The sequence below is a fragment of the Psammomys obesus genome, unplaced genomic scaffold (genome assembly GCF_907164565.1).
Source record: "Psammomys obesus unplaced genomic scaffold, mPsaObe1.curated_primary_1811, whole genome shotgun sequence".
Lineage (NCBI taxonomy): Eukaryota > Metazoa > Chordata > Mammalia > Rodentia > Muridae > Psammomys > Psammomys obesus.
Window position 1 is genome coordinate 12498403 of NW_026596064.1, and position 26114 is coordinate 12524516.

At 42.5% G+C, this 26114-nt stretch overlaps 1 protein-coding gene and 1 pseudogene across 1 annotated transcript in view; one reads left to right on the top strand and one right to left on the bottom strand.

The window, feature by feature from the left end:
• The window catches only part of Osbpl11 (oxysterol binding protein like 11), a 64029-nt gene that overhangs the window by 26014 nt on the left and 11901 nt on the right, over window positions 1-26114 (top strand). Inside the window, exons 5-10 of the mRNA XM_055625119.1 lie at window positions 1869-2045; window positions 4954-5155; window positions 7904-8049; window positions 16573-16713; window positions 18615-19113; window positions 22080-22266. Of these exons, the coding sequence (XP_055481094.1) occupies window positions 1869-2045; window positions 4954-5155; window positions 7904-8049; window positions 16573-16713; window positions 18615-19113; window positions 22080-22266 (1352 nt within the window). The remainder of the gene's footprint in view (window positions 1-1868; window positions 2046-4953; window positions 5156-7903; window positions 8050-16572; window positions 16714-18614; window positions 19114-22079; window positions 22267-26114) is intronic.
• Window positions 9630-10172, bottom strand: LOC129689789 (eukaryotic translation initiation factor 5A-1-like; annotated as a pseudogene).

A 26114-nucleotide genomic window follows, 5' to 3' on the forward strand; every position in this document is an offset into this window, starting at 1 on the left:
CGCATGTGTGCGTGCGCATGTGGAGACTATAGCTCAACCCTGAGTGTCATGCTCAGTCACCCCCTGCTTTATCGAGACAGGCTGTTGAGCTGAGGCTGAAGCTCAGTTCTTTGACTTATCTGGCAGGCGCTGAGCTCTCAGGACCCACCTGTCTCTTATCTCCCAAGTGCTGGTGTTACAGGCATTCAGCATCATGCCCAGCTGTTTGTGTGGGCACTGGTGATCTGAACTCGAGCCTTCATGCTTATACTACAAGCACTTTAGAACTGAGCCATTTCCCTGGGCCCTAATTTTTCTGTATTTTCTAGTGGACTCCTGATTTTCATTGTATTTCTCAAATGACTGCTCATACTGAGTACCTTTTCATGTGCTTCTTGGTTAATAGTTTATGAATCCTTTTAAAAAGAGTCTCAGTCATTCTCGGGTGTGTGCACATGCACCCCACCCACGCTGTGCGTGGGGCCCAGAGGACACTTTGAGGGGTCGGCTCCCGCTGTCAGTGTGGCTCCAGGGACTGAACTCAGGGTGTCAGGCTTCGCAGCAAATGCTTTTAGTCACGGAGTCTCACTGGCCTAGTAATTTACATCTATTTTTTTCGGAAGTGTTTTGTTTCTTTGTTTATGATGCTTAGCTCTTTAGAGTGTTTTTGGTTTAGTTTTGTTTTAAGGTGAAAAGGAGGGTCTGAATTGTTGAAATCTGGGGATGTCTGAAAAGTGGTCCATGAGTAGCTCATTTAAAGAATTCTGTATCTGAGGCTAACAGTTTTTTCATATTTTTATTTTCTGTTTTTCTTTCCTAGCATTCTTCCCACTAATTTTTTAAAATTTTGATTTAGGTCTGGGCATGTTGGAAGCTGTAATAATAACATTTTGGAGGTTAAGGCAAGATTGTTAATTTTGATGCTAGCCTGGGCTGAATTTATATTGTAAGACCCTTTCTCAAAATAATACAAACAAAACATCGTATTAGGTCTGATGTCTAGTCTCTGGGAAATACAGTATAATCTACTCATGGTGCAAGCTGCTAGTCAGTGACAGTGATCAGAAAGCACCAGATTGTTCCAAAGGACACCTGGATTTGTCTTTAGGAATGTGCTATCTTATTGCATACAGAATGCATATATTACCCGTATTATGTTGTCTTTGTGTTCCAGTGTTTAGAATAGCAAATCAGAAACATATTATTCTTCTAGTAGACTTTCAAAAAAAAATATAAAAATTCTTTGAGAATGACAAACTGGAAATTTCAAATTTTCTTTATTTTTTAATAGCATAAAATTAATCTTCAGAAATTTCCCTATGTCAAATCTGATGTTAATATAGTCTCAAAATTATCCATGTATAAAGCTGAAATATATGCTAGTTTGATGGCAAGAGAGCCAAAAAATTTTTTAAATTTTTATTAATTATACTTTATTCACTTTGTATCCCCCCTGTAACTCCCTCCCTCCACCCCTCCCAATCCCTCCCTCACTCCCCTTCTCCATGGGTGTCCTTCCCCAAGTCCACTGATAAGGGAGGTCCTCCCCCTTCCTTTTGATCATAGTCTATCAGGTCTTATCAGGAATGGCTGCATTGTCCTCCTCTGTGGCCTGGTAAGGCTGCTCCCCCTCAGGGGGAGGTGATCAAAGAGCCAGCCCCTGAGTTCATGTCAGAGACAGTCCCTCTTCCCATTACTGTGGAACCCACTTGGACACTGAACTGCCATGGGCTACATCTGTACAGGGCTTCTAGGTTATCTCCATGAATGGTCCTTGGTTGGAGTATCAGTCTCAGAAAAGACCCCTGTGCCCAGATTTTTTGATTCTGTTGCTCTCAAGAGCCAAAATTTTAAAAAGCACAAGAGATACTGTTTTCTTTTTCTGACAGAATAACCCTCCTTTGAAGTCCCGGAGCTTCTCACTTGCGTCTAGTGGCAATTCTCCCATATCCCAGAGGAGACCAAGTCAGAGTGCCATTTCTTTTTTTAATGTCGGACATTCCAAACTGCAGTCAGTGAACAAAAGAGCTCACTTGCATCCAGACCATCTTATGGAAGTCAGAGAAGTAAGTATGCCTTGAAGGCCAGGTACACAGAGCAGCAGTGTGCCTGGGTCTCTCAGTGCTCTAAGTTCTCTTTGTGTCCTTTAGGCCCTTCAGTGTTTCCCACCCGTTCTGCTAGGATAAGTGATAACGATAATATGATTGATAGATACTCTAAATTCTTCATGTCTTACAACTATGTGCTGGGATACTGTCATTTTTTTCAAGAATCTATATCATTTTGATTTTTTTTTTTTTAAATCTGTATCTGTCTTTTTGTGTTCAAGTAAAACTACAGGTTCCTTTGTTGTTTATTTGTGATAAAAGAGTCATTAATCTGGGCATGGTGGACTATGCCTTGGAATGCCAAGGTAGGAGAATTGCCAGTATGGGCTACAGTGTGAGATCCTGTCTCAGAAAACAATTGTAATTAAACCTAGTAAGAAGGACATATGGCCTACTAAAGACTCATCTTAAAAAAACAACAGGATGTACTATAAATGCTTCAAATGTTTTAAAACAGAGGGCTGAGGAGAGTGAGCCCCTCATCAAGTTATAGTGTGGTGTGTTTGGGGATAAAGAATTGAAGCTTAGCGCAGTGGTGGCACACACCTTAAATCCCAGCACTTGGGAGGCAGAAGCATGTGGATCTCTGTGAGTTCAAGGCCATACATACATATGTATGTATGTGTATATGTATGTGTTATAGTGCTAGGAATTGCACAAAGGGCTTCCCTTACGCTAGGCAAACTTTCTGCTACTTAGCCTTATTAGTCCCCAAATTTATATAAGAAACATAAAAACATGGGCATGGTGGCTCATGTCTGTAATCTTGGCACTTAGGAATCTTAGACAGGAGAATTGTCACGTCTTCTCTTTTTAATAACATTTTAATTTTTTTGTTTTTGTTTTTTGAGACAGGATTTCTCTGTGAACTCACTTGGTAGACCAGACTGGCCTCAAACAGAGATCCACCTAATTCCGAGGGCTGGGACTAAAGGTGTGCGCCACCACTGCTCAGCTCACAATTTTAATTTTTCTATTCTTAGGTATGTGAGTACCTGCTTCTCTGTGTGTATATATATTCTTGCAATGCCAGAGGAGGCCAGAAGAGGTGTTGGGTCCCAGGGAGTTCTATGTAGCTGTGGTGTTCTGGGAATTAAGCCCAGGGTTTTGAAAGTGCAAGTGCCCTTCACAGCAGAGCCATCTCTCCAGCCTGAGTTTTGGGTTCTTTGGTTTGTTTGAACAATGTATTTACTATATATGTATGTGGGTGTGCATTTGTCCCTGTGCACATGCAGAGGTCAGAGGACAACTTCATGAGTAGATTCTTGGCTTCTACCTTCATGTGTGTTCTGAGGAGCAAACTCAGATTGTCAGGCTTACTGGCAAATAGCTTTACCTGCTGAGCCGTCTCTCCCTAGCCCTAACTGCCACAAGTTTGGGGGCAATCTGGGTTACATAGTAAGTTCCAGGTAATCCTCTACTACAAAGGGAGACCCTATTTCAATAAATTCATAAAAAATTGTACACATACAGAGCACCTGTACACTCACGTGTTTAGGTGTGCTTCTATAGGTATCTTTACGTTCAGGCATCTCATCTAAAGCCTTTTTTTTTTTTTTTTTCTTTAATGGGAAAGTTAAATGCTTAAAGCTCACCTGTGGCTCGTGGTTTTAGGAACTGCTTCACATGGTGGACTGGACTGGCTTCAGAAGTCCACTTCGCATCCCACTTTCGCTAACAACCCAAAAAACTGTATGCATAACGATAGGGAACGGGGGCTGGGGAGCTGGCTCAGGGGTTAAAAGAACTTGCCACACATCATGGGGACCTGCGCTTAGATGAGTCCCACCCACGTGAAAAGGCAGCTTGTTGTGCCTGCAGCCCTAACGCTGGGAAGCAGGGACAGAAGGCTCTCTGGAACCTGCTGGCTGGTAGCCAAGCCAAAGAACAAAGATATGCTAGGACCTCGTGTGTGTGTGTGTGTGTGTGTGTGTGTGACCTAGAACCAAGCCTCTAAATGTTCAGAGGTTTCCATTACAGAGTTTCTGTGTGAATTAAGGTAGTTTTCAGGAATAAGCAATCTTAGAACCTTTGCTTACACTTGAAAGTATCATAAATTGTTCTTCTCTACAAATACTAAGTTGTTCCTTCTTATTCCATTGGCCTTGTTAGAAGTGGATACACCACTGGCTGGCGCAGTGGCTCGTGCCTGAGCCCAGCACTCAGGAAGCAGAGGCAGGTGAATCTCTGTGAGTTCAAGGCCAACCTGGTCTACAAAGTGAGTCCAGGACAGCCAGGGCTACACAGATTCATGTCAAGTGGGGAGAAGGGTAGTAGTAGTGGTGGTGGAAGTGGTTGTAGATAAGGCTCCTAATCAAAGAATGTCTTAATTTTTAACTGTGAAATTCAAAACTCAACACTGGTTCTTTCTGTCGCTTGGATAAATTAATACTGTTAGCAGAAAGTGGCAAGCATTTTGTGCTTTATAGCTTCCAGAGAAAAAGTACAGCTGACAAAGGTCACAAGTTTCAGTTGGTAGGCACCATTAAGTGCCCTTTAATTGAAAATAGCCTAGGCCTGGCTAAGAGCACTGGCTGCTCTTCCAGAGGACCTGCGTTCATTCTTCAGCACCCACCTGGGGGCACACAACTCTCTGTAGGTCCAGTCCTATGGGATTTGATGTCCTCTTCTGGCCTCTGGGGCCACTGCATGTGAGTGGTACATGTGTATGCATGCAGACAAAATTACCCATACACATAAAATAATTGTTTTAAAGCAAGAAAATAGCCTAGCAAACTTCAAGTAAAATTCAAAGCCTGATCTACCCTGAAAATGCTTCAGAGAATGAATACTATTATTTAAATGACCAGGAAATATTACATGTCTTGTGTTTGAGCGAGACCCACAGGACTTTTGCTTTCCTCAGATGATGTCTCATGCTGAAGGACAACAAAGAGACCTAATTAAACGGATTGAATGCCTTCCTGCTTCTGGCCTTCTTAGTTCCTTGGACCAGGACCTCTTGATGCTCAAAGCTACTTCCATGGCAACTATGAACTGCTTAAATGACTGCTTTCACATTCTCCAGCTGCAGCATGCATCACACCAGAAGAGTGCATTGCCCTCAGGTAAGTCAGAGATTACAGGGAGGCTTAACACTGCCCTTCAAACATTGAAAGGGGTGTATTTGTTCTCACGGCTAATGCTTGGTTTTTATTTAGCACATAGTGTGATACAAACTTCCTGATTGTATCCCGTTTTTGGAATTCAGAATAATTTTAGCTGTAATGTTTAACATAATTGAATATACTTTTAGAGACCTCAAATTCAACGTATCCAAAGGTAAATCTACAACTCAAGTGTGTGTGTGTGTGTGTGTGTGTGTGTGTGTGTGTTTCAAGACAGTGTTTCTCTGTGTAACAGCTCTGGCTGTCCTGGACTTGCTCTGCAGACCAGGCTGGCTACCAACTCACAGAGATCCTCCTGCCTCTGCCTCCCAGAGTGCTGGGATTACAGGTGTGTGCCACCACCACCCAGTTTACAACTCACCTTCTGTTAAACTTAGTGACATCCTTCTTTATTTGTGTGTTCAGGTATTCAGGGTAGAATCTTTGGCAATGTGTCCTGATTTTCAGCTTTGTCTACTGCTCATTTACTCTTTAGTATTATATTGTGTCATATCGTATCATATGCTTTTCATCAAATATCAGGAATATTTTCCGAGTTACATTCTCTTTACTGGTTGTATTTCATCCTTAAGTGAGCACTTTGGTTTACTCAAGTTATTTCCCTAATTTGAACATTACATGAGTAACCCTGACAAAAAAAAAATATGGGTTAATTTTAGTTAATGAATTTGCTAGGAAAATGAAACAACTTATTTCTAGTCTGTACTATTAATTGTTAAAACTCTTAATCAGGTAGCACTGGTGATGGTTACTAGATTAAATGCTAAATAAAACTTGATTAAATAATGTTTATCATTTTTAAAACAATTGTGAAACTGGTATTGCCTAAACTAATAAGAGTTTTGGGTTTTTTTGTTTTGTTTTTGTTTTGTTTTGGGACAGGGTTTCTCTGTGTAGCCCTGGCTGTCCTGGACTCACTTTGTAGACCAGGCTGGCCTCGACTCATAGATCTCCACCTGCCTCAGCCTCCCAGAGTGCTGGGATTACAGGTGTGCACCACTGCACCCAGCTAAACTTATAAATTCTTATTTGTTGATGTTTCTTCATGACTGAGGAAAGATGTGTGAGTAAATTTGAATTAATTACAAAAGTTTTGAAGTTTTAAAGTGAACTTTGTTCTCATATCAGACATTTTGGAGCATAGGTTTGTAGGTAGTTTGAGGAAATTACTAATTGCCATTGCTGTTTCTCACTACGGTTGCCATCTTTTCCATATTGGGCATGTAGAAATTTATTTTTAAGTCACTTCAGAATGAAAGTATAACTTAGGAAAACTGTTACCTTTCAATTCAAATTCTTCAGTGACACACACACAAAAAAAAATGAAGCCTTTGTTCATAAGAATGTTTAACTCCATAAAGTCATATTTTTGTTTCGTTCATTCATGGGTAAGGTATCACTATTTAGCCTGGACTGACCATAAATTCACAATGTGTCCCAGGCTAGCCTCAGCTACTCCTGCTCCAGCTTCCTAAGTACTAGGATGACAAGTGTGTGCCTGTACTGTGCCTGGACATAGGGTCTAAATAGATGTTACCTGAAGACTCAGTTGTCTGTGTGTTGATTTGGAGGGACATTGAGGTCAGATGATTGCTTTGATAAAGTCTTATTATACTAGTTAGCTCAGTAGCCTCCTAAAATGGGCCTTTTAATTTATGTTCACAGGTCTTATTTTTAGAAAAAAAAAAAAAAATCTGGATAGTGATAATAGTAAAAGATATTTAAGTGAGAGGAAGAGTGTTTTCATTTCTGTACAACTTTACAACAGGCCCCTGACCTTAGCCAGGATCCCTTCAGTCTTCATGCCTCCCAGTGCCACGTGCCACTGAAGAAGGCAAAGCAGCATACCCTGGTGGGCAATTTACTTGTCGTTTACTTCTCTTGCGAAGTCTGGCATTCGACTGAGTAAATGTCCTCCTGGTCTCAGTTTCTGTTGTCGTAGTCTGAGTATCCCTTATTCTTGTTCTCCATAACCTAGCTTCTGTGAAACCCAGATCAGCATCTGAAATCAAATGGAACATTTCCATTATTGATTAGGCATAGAATCTACTTGGTTAAACTAGTTGAGGGTAACAAGAGACCATCGACTCATTAACTGAGAAGATGACAGGTCTCTAAATGTGACTACTGGTTTTCACTAGGTCAGCTCTATTTATTCAGTAGAAAAGTTTGTCAGTTTAAAAGTTATATTGAGCTGTTCATGATTTAAATAAAGGATATATATGTGGTTTTTAAATTAGAGCCAGTGAGTTATTTTGATTGGTTAGGAAAATTGTAATCCCTAATTTAAACAAATTATACTGTATTACCAACTAAGGTTTCTGGAGTAGCTCTCCACTAAAGTCTAATTATATACATTTGATTATGAGAGGGACATAATCGATACCAATGACTATTCCAGCGTGTGAGAGCTCACTTGATTCACGGCCTTGTCTAAGGAGCAAGATCAGCCCTATTCAGGGTTGATTCCTTTTACATAGTATCTCATTTCAAGTTGCAAGTTTCCTGTTGTGAAATACCCAATCATGGTGCTCATGCTAATGAGGTTGAATAGCTGTCTCCTTTTAGTGCAGGTTAAACTGCTTTAGTCTTGGAGGGTCAAAACAAAATTGTCTAATAAAACCCAGATCTGCTGCACTTCCCAGATTATGAGCGAGTCTCAGCAAAATTTTTCTCTTACTTCATCAGGAACGACAATTGAGTGGTTGGAGCCAAAGATACCTTTATCAAACCACTATAAAAATGGAGCTGAGCAACCCTATGCAACTGAGCCGAGCAAGCCCACAGCAGTCCCGGAAGCACAGTCTGTTGCAGAATCTGGAGTATTAGCAAGGGTAAGGAAATATGAAAACTTGCTTTCGATGGAAGAAAGGAGCAGTGTTGTTTTTGTTATTTCTTGTCAACAGAACACTAAAGTAACATTCTTGCAGCTTCTAAGTGTTGTTCTAAATTGAACTTGAACATGGATTTTCCAGGTAGAATGATGTCCCCTTTTTAGTTTGAGTTTACTTTTGCCTGATACAGATATTTGTTTGTTTGATTTTTTTTTTTTTTTTTTTTGAGAGAGAGGGTCTCACTCTATCCCTGGCTGGCCTAGAACTTTATATATATATATGTAGCCCTAGTTGGCCTTAAACTATCAACAATCCCTCTTTCTGCCTGGACTCACAGGCACCCACACCCAGCTGCTCACTACACTGGGCTTGTATGTTATTGTTTGTTTGTTTTGCTTTTCAAGACTGCGTTTCTCTCTGTAGCTGGCCTGGACTAGAGGAGGCTGGTCTCTAACTCAGAGATTTGCCCACCTCTGTCTCCTGAAGGCCAGGATTAAAGGAATATGCGACCACCACCACCCATTGTCCAGTTCCTTTTGTTTATTAATCACTGCTATCACATTTACAAGCTTAAAATTTTATTGAGACTGTAAGCTTTGTTTACTATAGTAAGCCGGTTCCAATACATTTGTTACAGATGTTACTCTTAGCCGTTGATCTGAGCTTCAGTAGTTACAGAAAGTGGTGCTCATTCTGTTTCCAGGAGCTACAGTGTTGTTTTCTGCTGCATAAGTACTGTTGTTACAAATTAAGTTGTTTTTGTTCTGTTTGCTTTGCCCTTTGTTCATGTCTGCTGTTTTTATGGCTATCATAATTGGATAGATAATTGAAGTTTTTTGTTTTCTGTCTTGTGTTCTGGCCTATGTAATTAATGTTTGAAAGTCAAAATAAGATACTAAGTTAATGTCCCTGTTGTTAAATAACTCGTTCATCTTTCTTAGAAATAACACTGTTGTTAACTATTTTTTCCTTCTGTGCTTTTTTATTTTTATTTTTTACATTTTTATATCCCTGATAAAATTACTGAGTCAAGAATAATGAGGCTTTATGGTTATCAATACACTAGCAAGTTACTTTTTTTTTTTTTTTTAAACTTGTAGTTTTTTTCAGGTTTGAGTTTTGAACAAATGTGTCAGGGAGAGAGCCCGAAGGAAAGGGTAAAGCTCATGGGGACAGGACCCTCCCAGATGCCTGAGGAGGGATCATGCCCCTCCCCCTTCTCATCACCCCTCAAGGGGTTTGGGAAGAGACACAGGCAGGGAAGCGGACTGGTTTCCCAGGCTCTACAAGTGGTGCTTAGGGGTGAAGGACACAAGACCACTTGCCAGAATCCACAGCTTTCTGATTCCAAATTGAGTTCAGAAGAAAAGGGAAGGGGGAACCTAAACCACAGCAGCACCCAACTCCGTTTCCACCACCAGGGTGGCAAGGGAGGAGGTGGGTAGCCTCACCAAGGCTCTGGCTCCCTCATTCCTGGCCAAGGGAGCTAAGTGAAGGGCAAGGTCTCCCCAACAGTTTGAAGGAGTGAGGAAAACCAAAATAAACCATCAAATAAATTGTATAGGAGTCCAGCCTTGGGCTTAGCCAGAGCAGAACCTGGCTGGGGGAGGGGCCTCTGTATGCTCAAGGATCACTGCCACTACCACCGCCACCCTAGGAGCCAGGTATTTTGCCATGGCCTTGATTGCAACAGCTGCCTTCTTTGTCAGGGGCAGACTGCACCATAATCGGGATCTGTTCTCCACAGTCATACTTCTGCGCAGTCTCCTTGCCAAGGTCTCCCTCAGGCTGACGAAGGTCCTCTCGTTCCTCCCCTCTGTCCTGGAACAGGGATAGGTACCCATCCAGGATGCCAGTCAGCTGGAGGTCATTCCTTCTGATATTGGGGACATCCACTTTATGAGTTGACAGGCAGATAGCTTCATATTTCTTCCCAGTAAAAATGTCAATACCAACATATGACCTTGTTATGGCCATGCTTGCCAGTGTTCGAAGTAGACATCTTGACGATCTTACATGGCCTGCCTTTGAACACATCAAAACCATTCTTACGTAATGCTGAGCACTGCATTGGAAAGGCGGCTGAGGCTCCTGCATCTCCTGTCCAAATCATCTGCCATTTTAAGAGGTGTCAGTTCCAAGGAGCACTAGCACACTGGCTTGACCCTGTCTGCTGTGAGCCCAGCCTTCGCCTCCAAACCCAGCAAGTTATTTGTTAAAAAATAAGACAATCCTGGCAAAGACGTTGAATTTATGAAGGAACACTGAAGCCAGGGAGATGAAAAGCAGGGAAGTCCAGGAAAGCAGGCTAAGTAAGAAAATAACATGCAACAGCCACATGCACGCACACGCACGTGCACACACACTAGTAGATACCAAGCTGTCTGGGCTTAGAGGACAAGCACAAACAAGAAGGCGCAGTTCTTTCATTGAAGAGGCGTAGCGTGTGCTTGCAGCCACGACGTCTGTACAGTAAAACAAGCAGGTGGGAATGCAAAATACTTTTCATTAATTGATAGGACCTGCACTCTTGTGATTTGGCCCTTAAGAGAAGGAAAAGGGATATTGAGTGATGTAGAAGAGGGAAGCTTTGGAGACAAAGCTTTTAAAGTTGGGCTTTGAATGGAGGCAGGGTTTGAAAAGTAGGTGGAATAAGTGGATTTCAGAATGGAAGAATAACCTGGGTGGTCTACTCTAGTAAGCTGTGAGTGTGTGTGTGTGTGTTTATTGCCTGACAATTTTGAACTTGGAATTTTCTGTTTAATAATGTGAGCCAAAGGTTGGGCATAGTGTTGTACACCTTTGATTCCAACATTTGGTAGGCAGAGGCATGTGGATCTCTGTGAGTTCAAGGCCAGCCTGAGGTCCCGGCTGTTCATAACTATATTATGGGACCTTTTCTCAAAAGAAAAAAAAAAAAAAGCTTCAGCTTCCTCACTGGTAAAGTAGTGGTAATACTGCTCTGAGAGACTGTGATGAGAATAAAGTTATCTTAGCAGAGTGTGTCTTGCTTAAGGGAACCAGTCACAGGGTTGTTGGAGTTTGGTCTGATGTATGTTGTTGGCTCTTAAGATCTGGTTACACCTATCTTTGTTTTATAAACCTACCTAAGACAGGTTTATCTGATTGATTGATTGATTGATTAAACAGCCTATACTTGGTCAGGGCAAAATGGGGCAGGCATGGCTTCATGGGAGACAGACCAACTGAAAGTGAGGATGGGTTAGTGTGGAGAAAAAAAAAACACGTAGGTTGGGAGAAAGGATTCCAATAATGGTATGAAAAGGCCCAAATGAAGAATACAAGCAAGTACCATGGGATTGTGGATGAAAGGTAGACCAGATGAGGATGATTTTTGCACATGGCATTGGATGGGGGCTGGGAGGTAGAAATGGATGGTGAGGTTGTTGAAACAGTGTAAGTGAAATGTCTGCCCAGTCCCAGGTAAACAAGGCAATTACAAAAATCAACAGGTGTCTGTGTATTATTATTTATGATAGCAGGTTAAATACTATCACCGTGATAATCATAGGCCTAATAATAAACTTTATATAGCCCAACAGCATTTTATTTTCCTACAACACAGTGTTGTTCTGTACTACAGTCTTGTCCTCAGTGTAAAGTGGCACTTCCTGCAGCAGTGCTCCATAGAATACAGTGTGACCCGTGCTCCCAGGAGACAGGCGGTACTTAGTCTTAATATGAGAGACAGTGGGGTCATGTGCCTGGGGAGGGATATATGCAAGATTGAAATATGATAGAACTTGGAAGACTGTGGAAGTAGAAATGACAGCAGGTGAATCAGCAACGCACATTTCAAATAACAGAAGTCAGCCTATGACAGATTGGAGACTTTTGAGCCAAAATAACAAGATAGAATTCTGTTGCTAGTGCAAAAGCCATGAAAATCAGAAGGCACCTTCTGAGGAAGGTTTAGTGTAATTGTGAGCATGTTGAATGTTACAGGAGAGGGATGTGCAGTAATGTTGCTGAAGCGCACTCACGGTGATGGAACCATAGCTTTGGAGAGAGGGCCAGACCAGAGAGGAGATGTATTAGTGAAAGACCATAAACTGGAAGGTAAGATAGCCCAGCACGTAATTTCAAATGAGAATGCAGAGCATGTTGGAAGCAAAATAAGACTTTTATAAGGGATGGGCACAGGATCTGGGAGGTTTTTAAGAGAGTTATTTATTTTTATACAGTATTCTGTTTGCATGTGCATCTGCATACCAGAAGAGGGCACCAGATTTTATTACAAATGGTTATAAGCCACCACGTGGTTGCTGGGAATTGAACTCAGGACCTCGGAAAGAGCAGCCGTTGCTCTTAACCTATGAGCTATCTCTCCAGCCCCTAGAAATAATTTTTAAAAAATTAATTAATTCTGTAGTTTCTTACTGCCCCAACGCTGACATCAAGACAAAAAAAGAAGCAAGCATGAATCTTGTAGAATGGTGATTTCTTTTTCCCATGCAATCTCCAGATAGCACAAGTTCCTAGACAATCACTCACCCTTGGCCACTGTCACTGTTAGCCATCTGTGTTTGTGAGGATTTCACGTATTGCAACATTTTTTGAAGTTTGGTAGTGTATTTTTAGTTTAAGCTTTTAAACAAGAAAGAGCACATCCAGCCAGGTGTGGTGGCGCACACTTTCAATCTCAGCAATATACCAGTTCAAGGCCATCCTGTGATACCTGAGACAGTCCAGAAAAGGGGGGAAAGCATCTGAATTCTTCTGTTCACACCCAGATTTAGAGTTAGCGTTCAGCTCTTAATAAAATTTCTCTTCCCAGGTGTGATGGTTTACACCTTCGGTCCCAGCGCTTAGGAGGCAGAGGCAGGCAGATCTTTGAATTCTATGTCAGCATGGTCTACATAGCAAGTTCCTATCTCGAAAAATAAATAAATAAATATTTTTTTTTCTATTTCAATAAGTTATTTGAGTTTTTGTTTGTTTGTTTTAAAGTGGTGAAAACTGGGCCAGCGAGATGGCTTAGTGGGTTAAGGAACTTGCCACCAAGCCTGCCAGCTTGAGTTCAGTCCCTGGGACTGACTCAACTGATATGGTAGGAGAGAATTGACACCTTCATGTTATCCTCTGACTTCTATGTGTACACCATGGCCCACAGGTGCCCACATACATACACACACAACATATACACACATACAAAGTAAGTAAGTGAAATAATTTTTTTCTTAATATTAAAAATTCTATTCCCCTAGAGTTGTCCTACCTGGTTGTTTTTCTTTTATATTATTTCCAGCAGAGGAGGTTCAAACCATGAAGTAACTGGGTTTTGTTGTTATCATTACTCTTTAGTTTTTGGTGCTGGGATTGAGCGTGTCAGGGTCTCCGATAGCTGAGCATGTGCTCCTCTGAGTGACACCACATCCTCTAAAGCTCTATTTGCATTATTAATCTGAAGTCTAAGTTCCAACCTCAGATGTCACACTACCTTTCTCAGTGTTGAAGGCCATTATTTAACCAAGACCCAGAAGGGTTTTCTCCGAGGTCTCATAATTATTTCATCTCCTACAGTGGTTTTACTTGGTGCCCATGTGTAGAGAAGGCTTCATTCTTCTCCCAGTTCTAAGAGTGAATGTTCAAGCAGATGTTTATGTGCAGCTGGTCTAGGCCCCAAAGTAGCAGCTGCTTCCTGACAGGTGGATTCTTCACTGAAACAGAGACCTAAGAAGGTTTATGTGTCTCTCTTCTAGGCCGCAAAAACAGAAGTCTCTCTGGTATACCCACACAAAATGTGTCTGTGCAGTCTTAATATAGAAAATAAGGCAGACCATAATTGATTGTCAGAATTGAGTTTACAGAATTCTTTGAAAAAAGCAGAAAGATAAAGCAAAAGGATGCTTAGAACCCTGGCCAGAGAGACACACTGCTGTGAACGCACTTGCTGCAGGGACCTTGTGCCCTGAGTTTGGGACCTGGAACCCAGAGAAGAGGAGCACTCCTGAAAGCTGTCTTCTGCGCATGTGCGCCTGCCCACACGCGTACAGGCACGCGTACACACACACAATAATTAAGGAGAAAGGATTTAGAAGCCCACTGTCTTACCTTATGACCTGATTGTTGTGTGTTTAAATTGTGGGTTTTATTAAATAACATTTTGAGAATTTTAAGTTCTTGATTTTGTATCTGAGCGGGATTGGGCTTAGAGGTTTTTGTTAGGACAGAGTGTGTGTGTGTGTGTGTGTGCGCTTGTTTGCTTGCTTTTGTGTGTTTGGTTTGGTTTTGGTCTAACTACACAGAACAAAAACATGTGAGTATCTTATTTAATAGAATTTAATTGTGGCAGGGGAAATAAAAATGACATAAACAAAATAATTTCTTCTTTTAAAATCCTGGTAAGTATTAACGTATGATGGCTTACACCTGTATTCCCAGCTCTGTGTGAGCCTGAGGTAGAGGAAGTATTGCTGTGGATTTAAGACTAACCTCAGCTACAGTGAGACACCGTCATGCCACCATTGCCTGTCTAAAAGAGAGCATCTGTATATACAGCTGTCTTGCAGAAAGATGTTAACAAGCTGTTCTGTGAAAGGCAGGACACGGCCACTAAAATAACATTGTAATTGCTGATGAGTTCCATTGAACTTTGGTATATTTGTTGTTCAAAGCAAGCTGGTAGCATGCTATTTAAAGCTGGCATGGTAGCCCCAGCTTTAAATCCCATACTCTAAAGGCCAAGGCAGAAGGCTCAGCACAAGTTCAGAGTTAGCCTGGACCACAAAGTGAGTTTTTATGCCTCCCTAGTACATACAGAGTAAGACCCTGGCAAAGATGGGTAGGTAGGTAGGTAGGTAGGTAGGTAGGTAGGTAGGTAGGTAGGTAGGAAGGTAGGTAGGAAGGTAGGTAGAAAGAAAGAAAGAAAGAAAGAAAGAAAGAAAGAAAGAAAGAAAGAAAGAAAGAAAGAAAGAAAGAAAGAACAGGAGGTGGGTCATTTGGCAGTTTCTGTTGTGCAAGTATGAGACTTTGAGGCTGGATTCCCCAGCAGCCATGTGAAAACCAGGTGCAATGGCATGCAACTTTTCCTGTGGCTCCGGGGAACAGGAAGAGGAAGATAGAGAAGGGCAGATACCTAGAGCTCATGGACCAGCTAGCCTGGATTAATCAGTGAACTCCAGGTCACTGAGACTAGTCTAAAAGAGGAAAGTTAAAAGCAATAGAGGAAGATCTCTAACATCAACCTGTGGACTTCACATGTATACACACAGACATACACACAGAACCATAGCGGGTATGTGCCTATAATTTGATCATGTGGGAAGCAAATTCAAGAGGATCAGACGTTCAAAGACAGAAAGTTCAAGACCAGCCTGGGCCATTTGAGAACACTATTTCAAAATAAACAAAAATTATTAAGTATTAAAGGCAAGACAGGGCTATAGAGTGAAGCCTCACTACCACCTTCATCTCAAACCCTAAAAAAGAAAAGTAAAATAAAGTAATAAATACGCAATTGTTTGACCAGTCATTAGGAGCTAGTGACGTGGAAGTATACGTTTTCAGTTGTCTAAGGGTATTATTAATTAAAATACTACAGAGTACTTTTGCTGGCACTGTGACTACCTAAGAGGCTATGGAGTTTTTGCGTGTATCTAGGGTCTATGTGTAGCTAGGGATCTTTTTCTCAGGAATGAGTGAATAGCAAGAGTTAGACTTGTCATGGTGTGCATTCACCTTCATGTTGTACTTTATGCCTTTAGCTTAAGCAAGGATAAATACTTAATCCTTACAACTCTCCAGCTTGAGAGATGGCTAAGCAGTTAAGAGAGCATACTGCTCTTGGAGAGGACTGGGGTGTGGTTCCTGGCACTCATGTGGCTCACAACTCGAGACTCAGGGAATCCATGGCTTCTGGCTTTTCCTGGCACACGCACACACACTCATAATTTTTTAATTAATACAAAGTTAAAACCTGAATTTAACAAAGCTTGGTAGCTTATGCCTTTACTACCAAGACTTGGAAGGCTGAGTTCAAGGCCAGTTTGCCTTATATGGTGAGATACTTTGTTCCAAAACAAACAAAAACTACTTAAAATTGTAGATGTGGTTGTGATTCCCAGGTCATCGCCAAAGCTGAGTTTATTTAGGGGACATTCTTGGCTTTTCTGAAAAATAAGTATATTTTGTTTCTGCAAAATAAGTATATTGCAGCCGAGCGTGTTAGCACACTCCTGTGGTCTCAGTCCCCAGGAGTCTAAGGCAGGAGCATTGCCACAGGCTAAGTAAGTGCAGGGTTAATCAGGGGTACACAGTAAGACCATGTCTAAAAAAAAAAAGACAACTCTAAAACATATTATGTACATCACAGGACCACTACAGTGTCTTCGAAGGAAATGTATTTCTTGGCTTCATAATGGAAGTTTTATTTCCAGAAGGGCTTTGCTCACCCCTGATTTGTTTAGACTTAGTATGAATGTCTCCAAAGCTCAATTGTTTTTTCTAAGTAGATATCAGTAAGTACTTGTAATGGTGGGCTCCGCTGTCTTCCCCATCCAGGAGCCTGAAGAGATTGATGCAGGTGATGAGATAGAGGACACCTGTGACGACAAGGAGGATGACCTGGGGGCCGTGGAGGAGCAACGCAGTGTTATCCTGCACCTCCTGTCCCAGCTCAAGCTGGGCATGGATCTAACGAGGGTAAGTAGCAGCAGGTCAGGCACCAGGCCTACTGCTGGCAGGAGACAGTCCCGTGTGGTTCTGAACCATAGGCGGGAGGAGAGTGAGCTCAAGGCCAGCCTGGGCTTTTAGCCATTTCTCACAAGGAATCTGAGATTTGGGGTCCATTGAAGGCTGTAAATGTAGAGATGAATGATTGTTTCCCATGCACACCTGTTACGGCATTTTAAATAGAAAAGTTTTTGTCTTTAGCATTCATTTTACATCACTGAAAAATAAACACTTTTTTTGTTTTTTTAACTTAGGCTTACTGTGCTTAATAGGCGCGTTCCTTTTTAAACTGTGTGTGTCTGTGTGATGTGTGTGGCATTGCAGTCAAGCGTCAGTTCCTTCCTTCCAGCACGGCTTCCAGTGCTCAAGCTCAGGTGCTGCAGTGCACCACCGCAGGACACCCTGTCTGTCAAGGGAACGCTGCTTCCTCCAGTCTCCATGACCAGTGGAGAGATCTGTACCCACACTCTTGGTTTTGTTTGGTCTTGACAGTTTCTGTCTAGGTAGCCCTGTGGCTTAGTTTGCTTCTCTGTGGGTGTGAGAAAACAAGGACCAAAACCAACTTGGAGAAGAAAGGGTTTGGTGCCCTCTCCTGGCATACAGGTATACATGCAGACAGAACATTATATACATAATAAATAAATCTTAAAAAAAAAAAAAAAAAGAAGAAGGGTTTATTTCCGCTTACAACTCACAGTCCATCATGAATCGACATCAAGGCAGAAAAGTGAAGACAAAGCCAGGCACTGTGGTGCATGACTTTAATCTCAGCACTCAGGGAGGCAGAGGCAGGTGGATTGCTGTGAGTTCAAGGCCAGCCTAGTCTACAAGGTGAGTTCTGGATGGACAGTCAAGGCTACACAGAGACACCTGTCTCCAAAAAAACAAAAACGAAAGTGAAGACAGGAACCTGGAGACAGGAACTGAAGCAGAGACCATGGAGGAGTGCTGCTTACTGCCCTACTCCTTGTGGCTAGCTCAGGACCCCTTGCCCAGGGGAAGTACCACCCACAATGGTCTCAGCCCTCCCACATCGATCACTACTCAAGAAAATCTCCTACAGACTTGCCTACAGGCCAATCAGATAGAGGCATTTTCTTACTTGAGGTTCCCTCTTCCCAAATGATCCTGGCTCAGGTCCAGTTTGCAAAAACTAAGTAACCATACTGGCCTCACATTTGAAGGAATCCTGCCTCATGCTCCCACGTGCTGAGATTATAGGCATGTGCTGTCATGCTCAGCTTCCCGAAGATTATTTTTAAAGAGGGGGTAGGGACTGAGGGAACGCCTCAAGCAGGAAAGAGCAGGCACTGCTCCTGTGCAAGAGCAGTACCATCTGTAATTCAGGGAACCTGATGCCTTTTCTGGCCTTCGCTGTAACTGCACTCACTCACCTGCACATTCCCTACACAAATACACACAAATATAGATAGTTAAAAATAATAAAGTTAACGCTTTAAATTACAAAGAAAGAAGAACCAGCATGCTTCATCTAATACTCCAGCTTTCTACAGTGTGCTATATGTTCATGTAGCCTGGGAACCTGAGGAAGAGGCTCAGGCACAGCCCCTGAGTAATCAGTCCATGCTGCTCTCACGGCAGTCCTTTGTCTAACTTGTCTTTTTGTCTCGAATTTCTATTTAATCTTAACCATTCAGGCACTTTCAACTCCTTTTAAACAAGTTTGGGCTTGGTTTTGGGTTTTTTTTTGTTGTTGTTGTTGTTGTTTTATTATTGTTGTTAGAAGACCAGATCCTTTGGTTTACATTTCTGTTCCTCATACCTGTCTTGTATGAAATGCTCTTAGTGGTAGAGATAATTATTTGCAGATGTGGATGTGTATTGATTCTCCCTCTTAACTGATGCTTTAGGTGGTGCTTCCTACGTTTATCCTGGAGAAGCGTTCCTTACTGGAGATGTATGCGGATTTCATGTCTCATCCAGACCTGTTCATAGGCATCACCAACGGAGCCACACCAGAGGACCGAATGATTCGCTTTGTTGAGTACTACCTTACCTCATTTCACGAAGGCAGAAAGGGAGCCATTGCTAAGAAGCCGTACAATCCCATTATCGGAGAAACTTTCCACTGCTCCTGGAGGGTGCCCAGGAGTGAAGTGGCATCCAGCGCGGGTGGGAGCTCTTCCAGCCCCGTCGTCACAAACCACGCTCCTCTGCCGGACGAGGCCCTGACCCAGGGCTCCTCAGACTCTTACACTGTCAGATTTGTTGCTGAGCAGGTTTCCCACCACCCTCCAGTATCAGGATTTTATGCAGAATGTGCAGAACGGAAGATGTGTGTGAATGCACATGTCTGGACTAAAAGCAAGTTCTTAGGCATGTCGATAGGTGTGACAATGGTGGGAGAAGGTGAGTAGAAAAATTGCCCTCTAGTTTTTATTCCAAACTTGTTAAATTTGGAGAGGCTCTGTAGGTATTAATTGTAGGGTTTTGAGATTTGGTGGTATGTGTATGAGTGTTTTGCCTACACATATGTAAGTACACCACATGCATGCAGTAACCACAGAGGGTTCTGTACATTGGAGGTACAGGCAGTTGTGAGCTGCCACGTGGGGGACTGGAACTGAGCCCCTTAGGTCCTCCGCAAGAGCAGCTAGTGCCTGTGACTGCTGAGTTACCTCTCCAGCCTAGTTAGAGACTGTAAACATTATATATGCTACTTTTTTGGTTTTAGTTTGTATTGTGCTCCACACTGTATGTTGGGACACACCGTAATCATACGCTATTACTATGGACAAATGAAAATTCCCCTTTAAATTATATTTTAACATTTTAAATATAAAGATTTTGGGGTTGTTCGTTTCTAGACAAATAACTTGCTCTGTAGCTCTAGCTGGTCTGGAATTCTGTAGATCAGCCTGGCTTCAAACTCACCAAAATTAAAGGTGCGTACCACCACACCTGTAAAGTATTTTCCCTGAAGAAAATAAAAATACTTTGACTTTGGGTCATGGTAGAGTATACCTTTAATCCTAGCACTCCAGAGGCAGAGGCAGAGGCAGAGGCAGACAGACCTCTGAGTTTTAGGCTGTCCTGCTGTCCATAGCAAGTTCCAGGAAAGCCAGAGGTACAGAGTGGGACCCTGTTTCTAACAAACAAATTCAGAGGAAATAAAATCATCACTAGCCCATTAACTCAGAGGTAGATAATTTGAACTAGCTTTTCTGTGCCTATATAGTCATGTTTAATTTTTTAAATTATTTATCTTTATTTTATGTGCATTGGTGTTTTGCTATGAGTGCTGTGTGTGCTGGGAATTGAACCCAGGTTCTCTGGCAGAACAGTCAGTTCTCTTAACCACTGAGCTGTCTCTCCACCCCTCAGTTTTAATTTTTAAGATAAGGATTAGCTGAAATTTAGAGGTAATAGGACATGGTCTTATGAAGTTGGGCATATTTAGAGCCTCATTCTTTCTCACGTATTCCCAAAGGACAACTGTTGTTACTAGTTTATAACACAATAGTCTGCTGCTCTAGCCTCTGCTTCTCAAATACGTAAGGAGGAGCATTGCCGTTTTCAACATCTTTGAATCATGAGGGGAGATATAGTGACTTCTTTACTATCTAAGTGCTTTCGTGTAGTCATGTATTGCCTTTTGGAAATGACACTGCTTTTTGTTACCCCTAGCAACAAGTAAATAAAATGAAGGAATAGGGAAATGCTGAGATGCTCTGTCAAGTGCTTGCCTTGCAGACATGAGCACCTCAGATCAGGTGCCCACTGCCCATTGGCCAGGCATGGCCAATGGGTTGGCCTCAGCCAGGCATGGTGGCACATGCCTGTGATTGGGAGTGGCAGAGGCAGGAAGATCTCTGTGAGTTCAAGGCCAGCCTGATTTACAAAGTGAGTCCAGGACAGCCAAGGCTACACAGAGAAACTCTGTTGGGGGAAGAGGGAGAAAGAGATGGCCTTAAAAAATAAGGCTGGTAGACACTGCTTAACTCCAACACTCAAGAGGCAGAGGCAAGCAGATCTCTAATTCAAGGTTAGCCTTGTTACAGGATAATGCTGGATGTTTTTCCTCTGGTTTCCAGATACATATGTGAGTGCCCACAAACACACAAATATGTGCACACTGTATACACATATACACACAATCAGAATAGGATTTTTGATCATTTTGCCTTTATGTTTTCAACATAGAGGGAAATTAGTTCAATTACTAACTGACAGGTGTGGTGGTGCATTCCTTTAATCCCAGTACTCAGGAGGCAGAGGCAGGCGATTTTTGAGTTTAAGGCCAGCCTGGTCTGCAAAGCGATTTCCAGGACAGCCAGGGCTACAAAGAGAAACCTTGTCTCAAAACAAACAAACAAGCCTAAGTCTTACTTTCCCTGTATTTATTCAACCATGGTGGAAACGGTGTCTCTGTGTAGCTGTGGCAGGCCTGCCCCTGACTGTGTAGACTGTGCGGCCCTCACACTCACAGAGCTGCACCTGCGCCTGCCTCCCGCGTAGCAGGGTGAGAAGCACCAGCACACCCAGCTCTGCTAGTCTTCGCTTCTTCTAAAATTTTCAGTAGTTATCGGAACGCGTAAGAACAAGGCACCTGGTTTATAATCCCTTTTCTGGAGAGGTAACAACTGGATCCCGAGGCTCGGTGGTCAGCCAGCCACTCTCGCTTTCATGGTGAGTTCTAGGCTAGTAAGAGACCCTGTCTCCAAACTTAGAGGTGAATGTTATCTGAGGAACAACACCCAGGGTTGTCTTCTGGCCTTCACATTCATACACACAGAGAGACACTCATAGAAATCAATGAACTATAATAAATACTATATAACATCAGTTACTGTAGAAACCCCCAATGGAATGATATTTGTTTGAAAAATCACCATCTAGCCCTCTCAACACCTCTTGTAGTTTCAGAATTTGGCAACCAAGACTTAGGATGATCAAAGTTATTGATAAAAAGATTACATGTGTTCTTCTTTCACATAGGTAGACTAGAACGAAGAATACCTTCTCATCATACTGTCTGAGGGACTCTGAGCTGCTGGTGACCGGGTCTGAGCATGGTGCTACACGGCAGGGCTCCCACCTCAGCCCCAGTGCTTTATTTAACTTGTAGGAGCATTGGTGGGAAACTTAGCCAGCTTGCACTGTAAGAATTACAGGCCCCATGAACCCAGAGGACCAGAGGGGTCACAGTGAAAGGAACCCTGATCCAGTATTACCAGGAAATTCTGCCAAGTGAGGCAATACATCAAAAGATTAATGATTCTAAAATGATAGTGTTTACTACTAGACAGGAAAAACTAGTTTTAAAAACTGTGTCCTTGAAGAGATGTTAACCACGCTCATGCTTTTACATCCAGGTATCCTTAGTCTGTTGGAGCATGGAGAAGAGTACACGTTTTCCCTGCCTTGTGCATATGCCCGGTCCATTCTGACTGTTCCTTGGGTAGAACTAGGTGGCAAAGTCAGCGTCAACTGTGCAAAGACCGGATACTCGGCCAGCATCACTTTTCATACTAAGCCATTTTATGGTGGCAAACTGCACAGGTAAGAACGCTTTAAAGATGTCTGGCTCTTGTTCTGCTTTTTCATCCTGTATTATAACTCCTTACTCTTTCTGCTTTGTCTCATATGGATGAGACTGAGGAGTATGTGTGGGCGTGTATGTGTATGAGTGAACTGTTGAAGTGTTGGCCACACAAGCAAGACGACAGGAGTTCATATCCTTATAACCTGTATAAATGCCAGGTAGGTGTGGTGGGCTTTTCTGTAATTCTAGCCGGAGAAGACAGAGACGGGATCCCCATAAATTAGCTAGCGCTCTAGCTTTGAGAGCTCTTAAGAGACTCTGGCCTCAAAGGATAAGATGGAAAAGCAATGGAAGAGGATTCCTAGCAACAGCCTTGGTCTTACACACACACACACACACACACACACACACACACACACACACACACACACACTCACACTCACAGAGGTAGACATGTGCAACTATCCATGGTTTTGTTTTTTGAGACAGGGTTTCTCTGTGTAACAGTCCTGGCTGTCCTGGAACTGCTTTGTAGACCTGGCTTGCCTTGAACTCAGAGATCCACCTGCCCCAGCCTCTGAAGTGCTGGAATCAAAGTAATACCACCGCACCCAGCTAACAACCACACTCATCCACATAAAAAAGAAAAGAAGAAAAAGCACTCTGAAAATCATGATCTAGTTTTAAAACAGTAATGATGTATCAAATCATGTAATGTTTTCCTCTGAAGTTGTTAACAACACATAAACTAGAATTTCTAACAAATGAGTATATGCTCTATGGCCCAGTTCCAACTAAAGGAATTCAGAATCATATTCAAAACTCAGTGAAGGATGCTACCTACTAATACAAGTTAGAGTAAAAATATGTCTAAACGTAAAACTAGTAGAAGCTGCACAAGTTGGAGGCCATATGTCTTCGTGGACTTCAGATTTCTTCCAGGAATCAGCTACTGTGTCCTCTGCTGGCAGGTCAGTCTCCGCAGCACTCAAGATCTTCAGAGACTGCTGACTCTTTCCCCAAGCCGTGGTGGCTATTCTGGAGGTGTGCGTGGGTTTCCTGTTAACTCTTTATTTAGAAATAGCATTCAATCCATGTGGACGCCTGTGATCCCAGCACTCGGGTGGCAGAGGCAGGTAGATCTCTGAGTTCAAGGCCAGCCTGGTCTACAAAGTGACTCCAGGACAGCCAAGGCTACACAGAAAAAGAAGAAGAAAGGAAAAAAGAGAACATGCATATAAGAGTATACAAAGTACTGAATTTTCACAAAGTAGAGAGCTGAGTATCTTTTTGTTAAAATAATTTATTCTTATTTTATGACATTGGAATTTGCTTGTATGTATTTCTGTGTGAGGGTGTCAGGTCTTGGAGTTACAGACAATTGTGAGCTGCCATGCAGTTGCTGGAGATTGAACTCAGGTCCTCAGGAAGAGCTTCAGTGCTCTTAACTACTGAGCCATCTCTCCAGCCCTCAAGAGTTGAGTCTCTTTACCTCACTTGGGTAGATTCCTAGCATGCCTGAGGACTTTCTCATGGGTTGTCAGTCTCTCTCCCCCCTCTTCTGGGTTAGCCACCCCCCTCCCACTTTGGGTAGCCACTGTGCTGATTCCTAACCCCACAGCTTAGCCTCCAGCCCTGTATAGCTTGCATATGTAGTGTACAGCTGTATAGTCTTTTCTACTTGCCTTAGTTTAGTCAGTGTCAGGTTTTAGAAAGTTGTCCATGTATACTTTCTTCCAGGTTTTCTTCTCCTTACCAAAGCCTGTGTCCCATATTTACATGCCACAACTAAGCATTCATTCTTGTTTATTTATTTTTACTTTACGTGTGCGAGCACGCCTGGGTGTGTGCATGTACATGCAGGTACACACAGAAGCCAGAAGAGGCGCTCAGATCCCCTGGCAATTGTAAGCCACTCAGCCTGAGTGCTCTGTAAGAGCACAAGTGCTCTTAAAACACTGAGCCAGATTCATTTTGACAGATGTTTGCGTAGTTTCTAACTTTTGCCTGTCTCAAATAATTGTTGTAGATAGGGTTGGGGATGTAGCTCAGAGGTAAAGGACTTACTGAGCATGCGTAAGAGCTGGCTTCACTCCCAGCACTACACACACCCCCCTCGTCATGTTTGGGTGTATGGATACACAAGAGTACTGCTAGTTGCAGACACGGTGGTGTACATGCTGATATCTTTTAGGGAAATGCAGAGGAGTGGAATTTCTGGCTTATGAACCACATTGACTATATTCCCATTTCTCGTGTGTGAGACTTTCAGTTGCATGTAGCAATATTAGCTCTTCATTACAAGACATGGCTCCCTGTGGAGAGCAGAATGGCAGAGCTTGACCCCGGCTCAGTATTCTGTTGCTGTGAAGATAAACCACGACACGGTGACTCTGAGAAAGGAAAGCATTTAATTGGAGCTGGCTCATGGTTTCAGAAGTTCACTCAGTTACCATCATGGTGGGAAGCATGGGGTTGTGCAGGCAGACATGTTGCTGGAGAGGCAGCTGAGAGTTCTGTGTCTGTATTGGAAGGCAGCAGGAAGAGAGAGACTGGGCCTGGTGTCTTTTTGAAACCTCAAAGCCCACCCCTGAGTGTGGGCTCACACATTTCCAACTAAGCTGTGCTTCCTAATCCTTTCAAATTACGAGCCTTTGGGGACCATTCCTTGAGTTAGTCCCCTAATTTCTTAGTCCTGTAAAGTAGTTCTCTGCAGTTTTTATCTCTATCTGCAGATTACTGGTACAAAGCAGTAGTTTATGTAAGGCTGGGTTATTGAAGGGAACATATTCCTAGAAGTATCAGACAGAACTGGGGCTCTGGAATCCATCCAGACCTGTACATTCTGCCCTCGGAGCAGTTTACATTTTTTTTTTTTTTTCGTACTTCAGCTTCCTCATGTGAAGAAATAGGATAGACACAGTCTTGGCAAGTGAGTTAATTTATCTAAACTGCCAGCATTTTGCCAGTATTCAGCAGATGCCAGGCATACTGGTAGTCCCCTGGGCACTCTTACTCTTGCTTGTTCTGGGTGGTGATATGAGTTTGACCCTGTCATTTGAGCTCTTATGGGCTTTGTTTTCTCATTTATTGCCACAGGCAACATTTATTATAAACCTACTTATTCACTCATCCCATGTCTGTTCAGAGTCCACCAGTAATCCCAGCACTCAGGGAAACAGGCAAATTGATCTCTATGAGTTCAAGGCCAGCCAGGCCTACTTAATGAGAGCCTGTCTAACAACAGATTATAGAAAAGAGTATCCCGGGGCTGGAGAGATGGCTCAGCCGTTAAGTGCACTGCTTGTTCTTCCAAAAGTCCTGAATTTAATTCCCAGCAACCACGTGGTGGTTCACAACCATCTATAATGAAATCTGGTGCCCTCTTCTAGCGTTCAGGTGAAGATGCAGGCGCAGAACATTGTCTACATAATAAAATAGATAAATCTTTTTTTTTTTTAAAGGAGTATACAACGTAGGGACTATGGCAATCCCCTAATAAGTGTCGCAATAATAAGTGTCACCCTGAGTGCATACAGTAAAAGCACATAGCTTATGCCAGAGGTAAGAATCGGCTTCTAAAAGAAAGCTGTCTTAGCTGGGCAGAGTGGTACATGCCCATAATCCTAACATTCAAGGGAAGATGCAAGAGGATCAAGAGTTCCAAGGCCAGGGCCTACAAAAAGATGTAGCAGGAAAGGGTGTTTGCCACTAAACTGACCACCTGAGTGTGATACCAGAATTTATTACATGGTGGAAGGAGAAAACAACTCCTGAAAATTGTCCTCTGACATCTTTACAAATGTGGCAAGATAGATAGATAGATAGATAGATAGATAGATAGATAGATAGATAGATAGATAGA